Source organism: Marmota monax, unplaced genomic scaffold (assembly GCF_021218885.2).
Source record: "Marmota monax isolate L192 unplaced genomic scaffold, Marmota_monax_Labrador192_F-V1.1 WCK01_AAM20220418_F8-fsc00005, whole genome shotgun sequence".
Classification (NCBI taxonomy): Eukaryota; Metazoa; Chordata; class Mammalia; order Rodentia; family Sciuridae; genus Marmota; species Marmota monax.
Genome location: NW_026692254.1, coordinates 29,625,590 through 29,642,200, shown reverse-complemented (window position 1 = coordinate 29,642,200; position 16,611 = coordinate 29,625,590). Strand labels below are relative to the sequence as shown.

Genomic DNA, 16,611 nt, shown 5'->3' with positions numbered 1-16,611 from the left:
CTGCTAAGTATAGCACCTAAGATGATTCTGATGTGTACCTGGCCCGTGATCCCCACAGGCAAGATACCTGGCAATTGTGGGCCACATAAGTTTCTGGGCTCCTGGGAAGGAGTTGTATGCAAACAGGGACAGGGCCCAATGCTGCGCTCCCGGTCCCTCTGGCGTGTGCTTCGTCGACGAGGTGGCATTAACCGCACATTGCTGGAGCTCCGAGTACGCGAAGCTATGGATACAGATCCACCTCCCTATCATCCCACACGCAACAACTGTGTGCACTTTGCACTGCACCTGCTCGGCTTGGACAGAAACCCCAACTCAGTAAGCACAGCCCAGCTACTCATGCAGAATCCCACCCCAATAGGGCCTGCTAACAGCCTTATCAACTGCTCCTGCAAAGTTCAGGCCCTCTCCTCTCAATTCCACTGAGGCCTCATTCCTCCAAACTCAAGATCTGCTTTAGTCTGGCAGGTCCAAAGCCCCCAGAACCAAATAGGCCTAGGCTATTTGTTGAACTTCCAGGTTCTTTGAAACCCTTTTGTGCCCATTCCAAGTAGGCCCCAGGCCTCAACTCACAGATCCTGGCCATATGTATTTACTTCAGCCTACCAACCTCCAAGTCAGGTCCAGCTTCCATCCTAGTCCTGGTCAAGCCCCCATTATTCCCATTCACGCAATACTGAGCCAAGCTCCAACTTTCTAAGCCCCATTCATTTCCAACCAGGTCCACCAGTTCTGGCCTTGGAGACTTCAGGACCCTAGTGCACAGATCAAGACTTAGCTCTTAGGAACTCTCCCACTCTCCAAGTCCAGCCAAGAGACTCCAGTCTCCCAACCTGATGCTCATCTAGATCCAATCCCTTTCCCCAGCCTGGTTCACTATTTTTCCTCTGACTAGACCCTCCTTGCTTGGCCCTTGGGGGTGTTTCAGGCCTTGGGAACTAGAGGCATCACTTCCAGGAGTACTGGCAGATCCTAATCTGATCTCTTCCATTTTCCTTTCTTCTTAGGCATCGGTGGACCTGAAGCTAAGCATGGGCTAGGTATGACCTTGTGCCCTCCTGGGTGGCCAGAGGGGGCTTCAGAAAGGATCATTAAAGTACTTTCCAAAGCTTATTTAGGGAGTTCATTGTCCTCTCTGGTTTGTCTCCCTCCTGTCTGCCAGAAGCCCAGTAAGAGTTCCTCGGTGCTTGCCCATAAATTCCACCTCTTCCAGGAAGCTATTCAGATTCCCACTTAAAAGGCAGAACGACATCAGAGGAGCCTAGATTTTCTAGAAAAGATAGGACAGGAAAGGAAGCATCCTTAGGTCGCTGTGGCTGGTCTTCTGTGTGGTGCTTCCTTCTCCCCTAGGCCTGGGAACGTAGCCTTCCTTTCAACCCATTTCCCCACCCTCCACTTCAGGAGCGTGTGGAACCCTCTAGAGGTCTTTCCACTCAGGTCGGATGATCAGGGATGGGTACAGACGTTGTGCACCCCTTGCCACAGCCACACCTGTCCCCAGAAGTGGAGTGCTTCAGGTCCCTTTAAAGGGCCGGAACCAGCCTTGGGGCGGGGGAGATTTCCGCGAGATTGGGGCGGGGCAGACATTGCAGCCCCTCCCCACCCGCCCCCAGCCGACACGCCCTGAGATCCGCGGCCGCTGGTGCCTTTAAGAACCTCCAAGCGAGGCAGAGAGGGATAAATCCGAGCGCAGCCTCCACCATTGCAGTTTGCAGTTTTGCGGAGCTGGGCTTGCGCCGCGGATCCCTCCTAGGTCCTACGCCCGGTTCCTGGGCCTCCGCCGGACTTCGGCCGCGCGGCCTCCTCTCTGGCGAAGCCTTTTCCCAGCCCCCCTCCCCCCATGTCGACCGCCCCTGCATACAGTGAAGACAAGGGCGGCTCCGCTGGCCCTGGAGAGCCCGAGTACGGCCACGACCCGGCGAGCGGCGGCATCTTCTCCTCCGACTACAAGCGGTGAGGGAGCTGGCCGCGAGGGCCGGGACTTGGCGGATGTCGTGGGCACCATGGACAGCGCCCGGGCCCGCCCGCTGCGGCCGAGCCGACCGGAAGCCCGCCCAGCCCCCTCTCGCGGCGGCCCGGGGCCCCAGAGCCGCCACTCAATCCCTAGGGACCCACCTGGACCCGGATCCGGGGTGGGAGTGTAGGCTGATGGGGGATGGGCCAACCAGCTCGGTTTCGGGAGGACCACCTGTCCCGTTCAGTCCTAGGTGTCTCCTGGTTTCAGCTCAGATTTATAGGCGCCCAGTCTTTCTCGCGTAGGGCTGATTGGCTTAAAAAAAAGTGGGGGAGGGGTCTGAGCCTGTGAACTTGAGTGTGAGCCTCGGGCCTCTCCAGGAAGGTGGGCCTTGGATGTAGACGCAGAAATTCTCAGGCATGGCTCCTCCTACAAATTCATTTTCTCTCGTTCTGGCTCCCATCTGCCGTCAGGCATCTGGCACACACACCTTTGCTGCCCACATTGCCCTTACAGTTCAATTCTACCTTAACTTCCTCCCACCTTTGACTCGTTTGTTCATTTGTTTATGTGTAAATTCTGCAACAAGCATTTATTAAAGGCCTACCATGTAGAGTCCCATGCTAGTCACTGAATACAGATGTGAACACAGAGAAAGTCCTTTTCCTCAAGTTGCTCCAGAGGGAGCACAGATGAAGCAGTCTGTGACAATTCAGTATAAAGAGGGCTGTGGTGTGAGCATGGAGGTGAACACCTGTAATCCCAGCAATTCGGGAGGCTGAGGCAGGAGGATCACAAGTTGGAGGACAGCCTGGGCAATTTAGCAAGAAACTGTCTCATTAAAAAATAAAAAGGGGGGCTGTGGATGTAGTTCAGTTGGTAGAGTGCTTGCCTTGCATGCACAAGGCCCTGAGTTCAATCCCCAACCCTACCAAAAGTAAGTAAATAAATAAATAAATAGGGCTGGACAAGTAGCTCAGTGGTAAAACATTCCTGGGTTTGGTCCCCAGTACTGCAAAAAAGTGGGGAGCCATAGGAGAAAGTGGAGAGCCAAGAGTGAAAGGTTGAAGAATTAAGTCAATCCAGGTTATAAATTTTGTATGTTCTAGTACCGTGTGACCAGAAATGAGGGTAGGAAGGACCATTGAAGGGTTCTAAGAAACTATCACCATCAGGTTTGTATTTTCAAAGGCTCACAGGATGGACTGTGGAGAAGAGATTAGAGGGTTTGTTGAACCAAGCAAGAAATAAGTAATGGGGATGTTGAAGTTGACAGGCAGTTCACATTAGTGGTCTAGAGCAGAAGGACAGAGAATTTAAGGACTGTGAAGAAGAGCAGACCTGACTCGATGATTGGATTTGGGAAATAGGGGTAAGAGGAAGTGGCTGGGAAAAGTTAAGGATGATACTCTGGTTACTAGTTCTTACAGCCAAATAGATGGTAGCAGGATTCAGTGTAATTAAAAATAAAGATGATGTTACAAACGAATTTGTGGAAGTGTTGAGCCCAACTTTGAACATGATAAGACTGAATGTAGACTTTGAGTGGTATTCAAATGTAGTAGGATTTGTATTCTAGGAGAGAGATGAGGACATTGTTAACATATATGTTAATTAAGGCCATAGGAGGCAGTGAAAGTAATCAGGGAAAGGGTCTAAATTCAGATCAGGCATAAGTCTGAACTCAAAGACACTAATGTTAAGGCAAATAGAGAGCTAGGGGAATGTTTCAAGGCACCTGAGAAGAAGTGAACCAAAGGGCAGGAAGAAAATAAAATGCAATTTCAAGAAAGAGAAAGTGAACAGTAGTGTCTATGCCCTTTAGGACCAAGTCAAACAAGATAAGAAATTTGAGACTATTGGTTCACAAAGAGGTCAACTCCTTCCCATTCCACTGCCTACCTCCTGCCCTGCGAGACCAGTTCTGGCAAAGTGAAGACAACAGGAGCCAGATTATTTGTCCCCAACATTCTATTATGAATTATTTTAAACAGTCAGAAAATTTATAATATATATATATATATATATTCATTGCTTTATTCATATATATATATATATATATATATATATATCTCCCATCTAGAATCAAACATCCTTGATAACTTGCTTGCTTTATCTAGCCATCTCTCCATGTCTATTTTGGGTTGAATGGTGTAAGTTGCAGAGATCATGACCCTTCATGACATATATATTCTAAATCAACATCTAAAGCCAGGTTAAAGTGAATAAAGGAACAAATAGGAGGTGAATAAATAATATACAATGGGAATTTTGCTTTTAAGTAGTTTTTAAGGAAAAAGAAAAAGAGTTGGCTGCAGGAGATTATCAGTTCATGGATTTTTTTGGCAGTTATTTTTGTTTGTTTATTATTAGGAAAAAAAATTGAGTGCTGATAAGGAGCCAGTAGCAAGAGAAAGACTGAAGGGAATGAAGTAGCCTCATCCTTGATAGGAATGAACTAGCTTGAGTGCAAGGAGGATCAGCTCTGCCCATAGGGAGAAGAGAGAACATATTGTAGATGCAGAAGTGTGTGAGCCTGGGGTGGGGAGCTGTAGGGGGTTTCTTCTAAAGACTTTCATTCTGGGAGAGGCAGATAGTATAGCTTTGAGAGAAAGGGCAAGGCTGAGGGCTGGGACTTGATGGTCCTAGGGGTTTAAAATATGGTGAATAAAGCAGGGTGGGGCAGTGGATGGCAGTGGGACAGGAGGACCAAGGACAAGAGTGAGAGAGAACAGATGGAGAGAGGGACCCTGGAGCCTGGGAGGGAAGAAGCAGAGATCAATCAGAGAAGGCTAATGGGAAGGAAGACCTCAAGATACTGGCTCTGGAAAGGCAGTGAAGATCAAGAGGCTTGGGGGAAGCATGAAAGGGGGACATACATGCAAGATTTCTGGGGGTAAGCAGTTCTTAGGGACCTGAGGTCCAGTTGGGCTGTGGGATTGGAGGTGAAGAGGGCATTCCTTGCCTCTGCCTGTATCAGAGGGGAGTTCCCTGCCCAGAGATTGGGGTAGACTTTGTCCACAGGCCCTGCCCTTCTGTCCCTTCTGAGATCTCATCTCTGAGTAGGGAAGAGGAAACCAGAACCTCCCTCCTGGCCAGTGTCAGGTTACTTTGGGGCCGGCCTCCTGGTGACTGTGACAGAAAGCCCCAGCTCACTGACCAGCTCAGTCCTATCCTGGAGCAGGACCTGATGCCCAATGCAGCGATTCCTGCAGCTCCCAGGGGCCAGAGGGACCTGTGGGGCAGATCAGGAGGCTTCTAGCCCTGTGCTGGCCCCTGAAGGTGGGCCCCCACCCTGGTACCAGGCCCTGCAGCCTGAGGAACTTCGGTGGCTTCAAGCCCCAGAGGAAGACACAACTCTGGAAGCATCCCCTGAAGGATCTAGCCCAGAGGCCAGCCAAGGCCAGAGCCAGCCATTAAGGTAAAGAGGGACCCCCTAGAGCCCCTAAAACTGGACATCCAGGAAGTCTAGGTAGCCATCACACAGCCCAGCTTCTTCTGGACTGGCATTTAGGGTCCAGGCTCAGGGGCTGGGTGTTGGGTGGCAGCCCAAAGGGAATATATGGGTTGAGAGTATGAGTATGTTGTGGGGATAAGGAGCTTAACTCCCTGGAGGCTCTAAGGGAAGGAGGACAGTAAAATATTTAGGGTCAGTGTCCCACCTTGACTGTTTTTTCTCCCTGCAGACCTTGGTTGGACTGGGCTCTGTTTGGCCAGCTCCTGATTGGTTAGTAGAATGGGACATGGATGATGGGGGCAGGATAAATCACAGACTGTTTGGCCAGCTCCTGCCTGGTTAGTAGACTGGGACATGGATGATGAGGGAAGGCAGATGTACTGGCCTCAAACATCATGTCTGACCTCCCTGGCTGGCTCCAGCCACTCCAGGAGAGTCTCTCAGGTCAGGCCAGGCCAGATCAGACCAGGGGTCAAGACAGAGTGAGTACAGTGTAAGGGGATCTGACTGTGGGAGATGAATGTTTCATGGCTTTGGAGTGTTGCTATGTTCCCTTCCTTTGCCTCTTGGGAACATCCGCTGGTAGAAGCAAGAGTGAGGGACCCAGGGCTACCTCACCCAGGAGGGTGCTGCTGTTTTGAGTCAATGGGCATTTGATGCCCACTGACCTGCTATCTGCTTTACAGCCAGTGACCACTCCCTTCCCTCAGCTCCCTTCTCCCTCAGGGGCCTGGAATGTGTGCAGGAGGTTGGGTGGGGGTGTTGCCCTTGGGTGTGTGCATTTGACAGGGGTCTGTGGCATTTGTGGGTATGAGCAAGTGTGAAGAAGTCAGCTTTAGGAAATGCCCAGAATTAAAGGAGACTGGGCAACTCCTACACCTCCCAAAGAAGGCAAATGAAGAGTCACCCCAGGGTGAGTCCTCAGAAAAAGTCAGAGCAGCCCTGAGGCTAGATGTATTTGATCCTCAAAGCCTAAATTTTTCATTTAAAAAAATCTCAAAAAAGGGCTGGGATTGTGGCTCAGTGGTAGAGCACTTGCCTAGCATGTGTGAGGTACTGGGTTCGGTTCTCAGCACCACCTATAAATAAATAAAATAAAGGTCTACTGACAAATAAAAATATTTAAAAAAATTCAAAAAGGGGTCCACTGGCCATTTTAATGAATGAGATGGGAATGGCTAACTTTTGTCAAAGTTAAATTTTTATTAGGTATGACCTAATGGCATGTGTGACTGCAGGATGTATTATGGGATGAGTATATCTGTGTGGGATATGTAGGTCCCTATGAGGATATGGTAGAGAGATCTTGTTGTAGGGGGATCTATGGGGATGGTAATATGTATTTGTGGGTGCATAGGTATGGGGGTTATGGGTGAGGAGTGTTTCTGAGGGAGGTGTTTATGTTGGGTGTGTGGGTGTGTTTCTCTGGGAGCTATAGATGTGTGTCAGCAGGGGTTGTATGTATATGTGTTTATGTATGGATTGTTTATGTATCTGGGTGTGTGTGGGTCTATCTAGGGGGTATAAGTGTTCCATGATGGGGGATATGGGAGTGTCTGAGGTATGTGTGTATCATACTGGTTGTGAGTGTCTGTGGAGTGTGTAAATTGACTGCATATATAAAGGATCCTGGGTGAACGTTTGTATTTGGGGAAGCTAGTGACCCTCAGTGCTATCCAAACCCACCTGAATGGTCTGTGACACCCCAAATGTTCTGAGCTTGACACCCGTGAGGAACTGACAACCAGGGCTGTTTGAGAGGGTGATAAGATGGTTATATTCTATTCCTGGCTGGGCCATGTTCTCTGGTTTTGGGAGCATTCCCCAGGCTCATGTTAATTTTGATTTAATATGAGCGGGTCTAGGTATCTTCTTCACCCCTAACCTGATAGTTAGCAAAGGCCTCTGTGTTCTGGAAGGTACCATTTTTCTACTTTGCTTTCTATAAAAAATCTTCTCAGGAAAGACATTTTCCGAAGTTACTGGGCCATCAGCATCCTAGGGTTCCTTCTGTCCTTCCTCATTTTATCTGTTAGGCACTTATACACTCTGCAGCCCTGTGACTAGGGCACTAGGGAACATGTTATGTTGGGCTCTTTTCCTGTCAGTGTTGGCCATTTTTCATTTCTCAGTATCAACAGCAGTCACATTTGCCTTTTTTTTTGGTATTGGGGATTGAACCCAGTGGTGAACTACATCTCCTGCCCTTTTATTTTTTATTTTGAGACAGGGTCTTGCTAAAGTTTCAGAGGCTGTCCTTGAACTTGCAGACCTCCTGTCTCTTCCTCCCTAGTAGCTGGATTATTGGCATGTGTCACCACACTCAGCACATTTACCTCTCTTATTATGTTCTTCCCTCTCCTAGCATTTTTGGCCTCAATTTCTATTTTCTATTGTTTGTAAATGCTTCACTTCTCTGACTCACTTTGCATACACTGATTTTTAATTTCTTCCTTTTATGATACTTCTCAGGAATGGGTTCTTGCACTTGAATCAAAAGCTGTCGATTAGCCAGGTGCAGTGGCACATACCTATAATCCTAGTGACTGGCGAGGCTGAGACAGGAGGATGTCAAGTTCAATGCCATCCTGGGCAACTTAGTGAGAACCCTGTCTCAAAATAAAAACAGCTCAGGATGTAACTCAGTGGTAAAGTACTCCTGGGTTCAATCCCCAGTACCAAACAAACAAACAAAAAACAAAAACTCACCAAACCCTGTGGGTTATCAGTGTTATCAGAGTGTCATCTGGGAGATTAGTGTGTGCAGGTCCCCCCCATACAGCTACTCACTACATTTTGAAATTGCCTTGGCAACATGAGGGTATGGTTGCCAACAATTCCATCAGTTATATATAAATACATTCTTCATGTGTTTATTCACAGTTCTATCTTTGCTTTTTGACTACCAGATCCAGGACCTCTGAGTATGGATGGGTTGTTTACTACTCAAGGGTATTTGACCAAGGAAAATGGCCCATGCTCTACTCAGTGAATGGAGAACAACAGCTCAGGGCTCTCTCTATCTGATGGGGCAAGCAGATGACAGATGGGCCTATAGCATCCCTGACAGTGAATGCTGGACACAGATCTTATAAATTTATATCAATTCTTTATCAGTTTTGAGTATTAAACTTTTATTTACCATATACCAAATATTTTCTATTTTGTTCCTACTGTGGGCTAAATTGTGTCCCCCTCAAATTCATATGTTGAAGGCTTAGCCCCCAGTATCTAAGAATATGTCCTTATTTGGAGATAGAGTCCTTAAAGAGGCAATTAAGCTAAAATGAAGTATAGGGTTGGCCCTAATCCAACATGACTTTTTTAAAAAATTTTTTTTATAGTTGTAGATGGACATAATGCCTTTATTTTATTTATTTCATTTTTATGTATGCTGAGGATCGAACCCAGTGCCTCACACATGCTTGGCAAGCACCCTGCTGCTGAGCTACAGCCCCAGCCCATGACTTGGTTCTTTATAAAAAGAGGAAACTTTGACATATGTACACGTAGAGATAAGACCATGTGAAGACACAGGGACAGTGACAAGAGATAGGAAAAAACACAGCGTGTTTAAAAACAAAACAAAGTGTGTTTTTGCAGCTCTCATACACACCACTCACCAGAAAATATCATCTCTGGTAACTAAAATGTGTAAGGATTTCTTCTCACCAACAACCAATTATCTGGCAGATGCCAACTAGGTATCCTAGAATTCAACTTAATTTTGACACTCTCTACCTGGACAGAGTGTCAGATCCCACAGGTCAAGGACTCAGTCCCATAAGACTGCCCCCTGCTTCAGAAATCAATTGCAACTGACCAACTGGCTATAAATTGGGAGTTCCCATAAACCCTTTCCTAGGGTTTAACTCTGACCCACTCTCAAAAACTCTCTGACCCACCTTTCATACTATCTACAAGCCAGAGAGAGAAAGAAACCAACCCCATTGACACCTTGACACACTCAGATTTATAGTCTTCAGAATTATGAGAAAATAAATTTATGTTGCTTAAGTCACCACGTGTGGAACTATTCGGGTTTTTTTTTTTTTTGGCTTTTTGCGTCAGGCCTTGTGCATGCTAGCTAGGCAAGAGCTCCACCACTGAGCTATATCCCAGCCCTATGCATGGGACTTTTAATAGTGGTTCTGGTTGCCATATTTTTTTCTTTAAATTTAGGTGTTTTTTTTTTTTTTCTTTCTTTCTTATACTGGAGATTGAACCCAGGGGCATTCTACAACTAAGTTACATCCCCACATACCCTGCTCTTTTTATTGTATTTTGAGACAGGGTCTTACTAAATTGCTAAGGCTGGCCTCAATAATCCTCCTGCCTCAATCTGTGAAATCTCTGGGATTACGGGCATGCACCACCATGCCTGGTTTAAATTTAGTTTTTATATACCTAAATTAAAAAAAAATTTAGCCATATTGTTACTGGTAATTTTATGCCCTTAAAAATAAAATTTCTGGGGCTGGAGTTATGGCTCAGTGGTAAAGCTCTTGCCTAGTATGGGTGAGGCCCTGGGTTCGATCCTCAGCACCACATAAAAATAAAATAAAGGTATTGTGTCCAACTACAACTAAAACAAAATATTTTTTAAAAAATAAAATAAATAAAATTTCTCGGTTGGGGTTGTAGCTCAGTGGTAGAGCGCTTATCTAGCACATGTAAGGCACTGGGTTCGATCCTCAACACCACATAAATAAATAAAATAAAGGTATTGCATCCATCTATAACTAACCGTATTTTAAAAAATAAAATTTCTGGGCTGGGGTTGTAGCTCAGTAGTAGAATGCTTACTTAGCATGTGTGAGGCACTGGGTTTGATCCTTAGCACCGCATAAAAATAAAAATATTGTGTCCATCTACAATTAAAAAAATATTTTAAAAAATAAAAATAAATAAAATTTCCTCTTTCCTTCCATATTTAAAAATAATTTATAAGTAAATGTGGTATTTATTTTGGTGTGAAGTATGTGCACAACTTAAATTCTTTGGTGCATAGCAGTTGTTCCAACATTGGGGAGTTATTTGTTCCTAAAGTATCAACTTACATCCTTTCATGAAATTTCCCCAGTGACTTTTTTTTTTTTTAATTTTTTTTATTGGTTGTTCAAAACATTATAAAGCTCTTGACATATCATATTTCATACATTAGATTCATGTTGGTTATGAACTCCCAATTTTACCCCAAATACAGATTGCAGAATCACATCGGTTACACATCCACATTTTTACATAATGCCCTATTAGTAACTGTTGTATTCTGCTACCTTTCCTATCCTCTACCATCCCCCCTCCCTCCCCTCCCATCTTCTCTCTCTACCCCATCCACTGTAATTCATATCTCTCCTTGTTTATTTTCCCATTCCCCTCACAACCTCTTATATGTAATTTTGTATAACAATGAGGGTCTCCCTCCATTACCATGCAATTTCCCTTTTCTCTCCCTTTCCATCCCACCTCATGTATCTGTTTAATGTTAATCTTTTCTTCCTGCTCTTCCTCCCTGCTCTGTTCTTAGTTGCTCTCATTATATCAAAGAAGACATTTGGTATTTGTTTTTTAGGGATTGGCTAGCTTCACTAAGCATAATCTGCTCTAGTGCCATCCATTTCCCTGCAAATTCTATGATTTTGTCATTTTTTAGTGCTGCGTAATACTCCATGGTGTATAAATGCCACATTTTTTTTATCCATTCATCTATTGAAGGGCATCTGGGTTGGTTCCACAGTCTAGCAATTATGAATTGTGCTGCTATGAACATCGATGTAGCAGTATCCCTGTAGTACGCTCTTTCAAGGTCTTCAGGGAAAAGTCCAAGAAGGGCAATAGCTGGGTCAAATGGTGGTTCCATTCCCAGCTTTCCCAGGAGTCTCCATACTGTTTTCCAGATTGGCCACACCAGTTTGCAGTCCCACCAGCAATGTACAAGAGTACCCTTTTCCCCACATCCTCTCCAGCACTTGTTGTTGTTTGACTTCATAATGGCTGCCAATCTTACTGGAGTGAGATGGTATCTTAGGGTGGGTTTGATTTGCATTTCTCTGACTGCTAGAGATGGTGAGCATTTTTTCATGTACTTGTTGATTGATTGTATGTCCTCCTCTGAGAAGTGTCTGTTCAGGTCTTTGGCCCATTTGTTGATTGGGTTATTTGTTTTCTTATTGTTTAATTTTTTGAGTTCTTTGTATACTCTGGATATTAGGGCTCTATCTGAAGTGTGAGGAGTAAAAATTTGTTCCCATGATGTAGGCTCCCTATTTACCTCTTTTATTGTTTCTCTTGCTGAGAGAAAACTTTTCAGTTTAAGTAAGTCCCATTTGTTGATTTTTGTTATCAACTTTTGTGCTATGGGTGTCCTATTAAGGAATTTGGAGCCCGACCCTACAATATGTAGATCGGAGCCAACTTTTTCTTCTATCAGACGCAGAGTCTCTGATTTGATATCTAGCTCCTTGATCCACTTTGAGTTAACTTTTGTGCATGGCGAGAGGAGGGGATTCAGTTTCATTTTGTTGCATATGGATTTCCAGTTTTCCCAGCACCATTTGTTGAAGATGCTATCCTCCCTCCATTGCATGCTTTTAGCTCCTTTATCAAATATAAGATAGTTGTAGCTTTGTGGATTAGTCTCTGTGTCCTCTATTCTGTACCATTGGTCCACCCTCCTGTTTTGGTACCAGTACCATGCTGTTTTTGTTACTATTGCTCTGTAATATAGTTTTAAGTCTGGTATCGCTATACCGCCTGATTCGCACTTCCTGCTTAGAATTGCTTTTGCTATTCTGGGTCTTTTATTTTTCCATATGAATTTCATGATTGCTTTATCCATTTCTACAAGAAATGCCATTGGGATTTTGATTGGCATTGCATTAAACCTATAGAGAACTTTTGGTAATATCGCCATTTTGATGATGTTAGTTCTGCCTATCCATGAACAGGGTATATTTTTCCATCTTCTAAGATCTTCTTCTACTTCTCTTTTTAGGGTTTTGTAGTTTTCATTATATAAATCTTTCACCTCTTTTGTTAGGTTGATTCCCAAGTATTTTATTTTTTTTGAGGATATTGTGAATGGAGTGTTTTTCCTCATTTCCGTTTCAGAAGATTTGTCGCTGATATACAGAAATGCCTTTGATTTATGCGTGTTGATTTTATATCCTGCCACTTTGCTGAATTCATTTATTAGTTCTAGTAGTTTTTTTGTAGACCCTTTGGGTCTTCTAGGTATAGAATCATGTCATCTGCAAATAGTGATAATTTAAGTTCTTCCTTTCCTATTTTGATGCCTTTAATTTCTTTCGTCTGTCTAATTGCTCTGGCCAGTGTTTCGAGAACTATATTGAATAGAAGTGGTGATAGAGGGCATCCCTGTCTTGTTCCAGATTTTAGGGGGAATGCCTTCAATTTTTCTCCATTGAGAATGATGCTAGCCTGAGGCTTAGCATAGATAGCTTTTACAATGTCGAGGTAAGTTCCTGTTATCCCTAGTTTTTCTAATGTTTTGAACATAAAGGGATGCTGTACTTTGTCGAATGCTTTTTCTGCGTCTATTGAGATGATCATATGGTTCTTATTTTTAAGTCTATTGATGTGGTGAATAACATTTATTGATTTCCGTATATTGAACCATCCTTGCATCCCAGGGATGAATCCTACTTGATCATGGTGCACAATTTTTTTGATGTGTCTTTGTATCCGATTCGCCAGAATTTTATTGAGGATTTTTGCATCTATGTTCATCAGAGATATTGGTCTGTAGTTTTCTTTCTTTGAGGTGTCTTTGTCTGGTTTCGGAATCAGGGTGATGTTGGCCTCATAGAATGAATTTGGCAGAGCTCCTTCTTTTTCTATTTCCTGAAATAACTTGAAAAGTATTGGTATTAATTCTTCCTTAAAGGTTTTGTAAAACTCCGCTGTATACCCATCCAGTCCTGGGCTTTTCTTGGTTGGAAGTCTTTTGATTGCTTCTTCTATTTCATCTATTGTTATTGGTCTGTTTAAGTTGTGAGTATCCTCCTGACTCAGTCTGGGCAAATCATATGACTTAAGGAATTTATCAATGTCTTCACTATCTTCTATTTTATTGGAATATAGGTTTTCAAAATAATTTCTAATTGTCTTCTGTATTTCTGTAGTGTCTGTTGTGATATTGCCTTTTTCATCCCGTATGTTAGTGATTTGAGTTCTCTCTCTTCTTCTCTTCGTTAGCATGGCTAAGGGTCTGTCGATCTTATTTATTTTTTCAAAGAACCAACTTTTAGTTTTGTTAATTTTTTCAATAGTTTCTTTTGTTTCAATTTCATTGATTTCCGCTCTGATTTTAATTATTTCTTGCCTTCTGCTACATTTGCTGTTGTTTTGCTCTTCCTTTTCTAGGGCTTTGAGATGAAGTGTGAGCTCATTTATTTGTTGGTTTTTCCTTTTTTTGAGGAATGACCTCCAAGCGATGAATTTCCCTCTTAAAACTGCTTTCATTGTGTCCCATAGATTCCGATATGTTGTGTCTGTATTTTCATTTATCTCTAAGAATTTTTTGATTTCTTCCTTTATGTCTTCTGTAACCCATTGATCATTCAGTAACATATTGTTCATTTTCCATGTGATGTAGGATTTTTCCTTCCGTCTTTTATCATTGATTTCCAGTTTCATTCCATTATGATCAGATAAAATGCATGGTATTATCTCCACCCCTGTATATTTACTGAGGGTTGCCCTATGGCATAATATATGGTCTATTTTTGAGGAGGATCCATGTGCTGCTGAGAAAAAAGTATATCCACTTGATGATGGTTGATATATTCTATATATGTCAGTTAAGTCTAGGTTGTTGATTGTGATATTGAGTTCTATAGTTTCTTTATTCAGCTTTTGTTTGGAGGATCTGTCCAATTGTGAGAGAGGTGTGTTGAAGTCACCCATAATTATTGTGTTGTGGTCTATTTGATTCTTGAACTTGAGGAGAATTTGTTTTATGAACGTTGCAGCACCATTATTTGGTGCATAAATATTGATAATTGTTATGTCTTGTTGGTGAATGGTTCCTTTTAACAGTATATAATGTCCTTCCTTATCCCTTTTGATTAATTTAGTCTTGAAGTCAATTTTATTCGATATGAGGATGGCCACCCCTGCTTGCTTACGAGGACCGTGTGCATGGTATATTTTTTCCCAACCTTTCACCTTCAGCCTGTGTATGTCTTTTCCAATCAGATGTGTCTCCTGGAGGCAGCATATTGTTGGATTTGTTTTTTTAATCCATGTTACCAGCCTATGTCGCTTTATTGGAGAGTTTAAGCCATTAATGTTTAGAGTTACTATTGATATATGGTTTGTACTTCCAGCCATGTTTGATTATTTATCTTCTTTTTTTTTTTTTTTTTTTAAATTTAGTTTGTTTCTCCATGGTTAGCTTTCCCCCCGCCCTCTGTCTTTATAGAGGCACTTCCCACTGATGGTTTTGGTTATTGTTTTTCATTTCTTCCTCGTGTAGTGTTTTGCTCAAGATGCTTTGCAATGCTGGTTTTCTGGCTGCAAATTCTTTTAGCTTTTGTTTATCATGAAAGATTTTTATTTCGTTATCGTACCTGAAGCTTAATTTTGCTGGATACAGAATTCTTGGTTGGCATCCATTGTCTTTCAGTGTTTGAAATACGTTGTTCCAGGATCTTCTCGCTTTCAGCGTCTGTGATGAAAAATCCGTTGTTAACCTTATTGGTTTACCCCTGAATGTAATCTGCCTCCTTTCTCTTGTAGCTTTTAGTATTTTCTCTTTGTTCTGTATATTGGATTTCTTCATAACAATGTGTCTTGGCGTTGGTCTACTGTGATTTTGTGTGCTCGGTGTCCTGTATGCATCTACAATTTGTATATCCGTTTCCTTTTTTATTTCTGGAAAGTTTTCTGTAATTATTTCTTTCAGCAGGTTACTCATTCCCTTGGTTTGAATCTCTGTACCTTCTTCTATCCCGATGACTCGTAGGTTTGGTTTCTTTATGTTATCCCATATCTCTTGGATGTTTTTCTCGTGGTTTTTAACCAGCCTTTCTGAGTTGGCTAGGCTCTTTTCAAGATGATATATTTTGTCTTCATTATCTGATGTTCTGGCTTCTACTTGCTCCACTCTGTTAGTGATACTCTCAATTGAGTTTTTAATTTGGTTTATCGTTTCCTTCATTTCTAGAATTATTGTTTGGTTTTTTTTTATAATCTCAATCTCCTGATAAAGATGATTAACTTCTTCTTTTATCTGTCTATGTAATTCATTTTCAAAGTGTTCTTTCACTGTTTGGATTTGCTGTCTCGTATCTTCTTTAAGGTTCCATTCCATCTGTCTAAGGTATTCCTTGAGTTCTTTATATGACCATTTTTCTGCTGACTCTAGGTCCTCCTGAATATTTAGGCTGTCCTTCATTGTTTGTACTCCTTTTCTTCCTTGCTTTTTTATGCTGCTCATGTTACTTCTTGTTCTGTTTGACTGCTGAGTTACTGTTTACTCTTATAGATTTATTTGATGCTTGAGAGGAAAGATATTAGAAGGGAAGGGAAGAAGTCACTAAAGAGAATGAGAGTAGGCAGGTAGAATTCAAGGAAGGGGGAATAAGAAGATTGAAAAGAAATGAAAAGACAAAAGAAACAAGAATAACAAAGATTAGATAATAAAGAAAGAAAGAAAAGACGAAAAAAAAAATTTTAACAAAAATAATAGTGATAATAAAAAATGAAAATTAAAATTAAAATAATAATAATAATAAAATAAAAAAAATTAAAAAAATAGAAACATTGAAAAAAAATTAAAGAACAACAACAAATAAAAATTGAAAATGAAAGAAAAATAAGAAAAAAAAAGAAAAGAAAAAGAAAAGAAAAAAAAATGATAATAATAATAATAATAAATGCAGTCCTAGAGTTCTATTAACTTCTCTTCCAGTAGGTGGAGCTGTGCCCACTGGGCCAAGCTTCTCCTCTCAATAGGTGGGAACCATTCACTGTGCAGCAGCTCTTTCTCCTAGACTGGGCGGGTCTCCAATCCTGAGTGTCTAGGGCCTTGTCTTGTGTTTCCTCAAGCCAGGCCGTGCTCACCTGTGGCGCTCACCACAATACTGGCTACACGCCAGGTCTGCTGCTCCTGGGAGCCCTGTTTTCATGAACACCTGGGCTCACTCTCCCTGTTTGCCTCCCTCAGACCCTA

General features: G+C 42.6%; 1 protein-coding gene across 2 annotated transcripts in view; it reads left to right on the top strand.

The window, feature by feature from the left end:
• Window positions 1-1,019: 1,019 nt before the first annotated feature.
• Window positions 1,020-16,611, top strand: part of Ap3b2 (adaptor related protein complex 3 subunit beta 2) — a 43,630-nt gene continuing 28,038 nt past the window's right edge. The window contains exon 1 of one of the 2 annotated variants that reach the window (XM_058577473.1): window positions 1,020-1,040. Coding sequence is in view for 1 of the 2 variants with exons in the window: in XM_046438255.2 (XP_046294211.1) it covers window positions 1,841-1,953 (113 nt within the window). In the remaining variant the exon portion in view is untranslated. Of the gene's footprint in view, window positions 1,041-1,620; window positions 1,954-16,611 lie in introns of those variants that run through there. The other variant, XM_046438255.2, reaches the window with a different exon arrangement.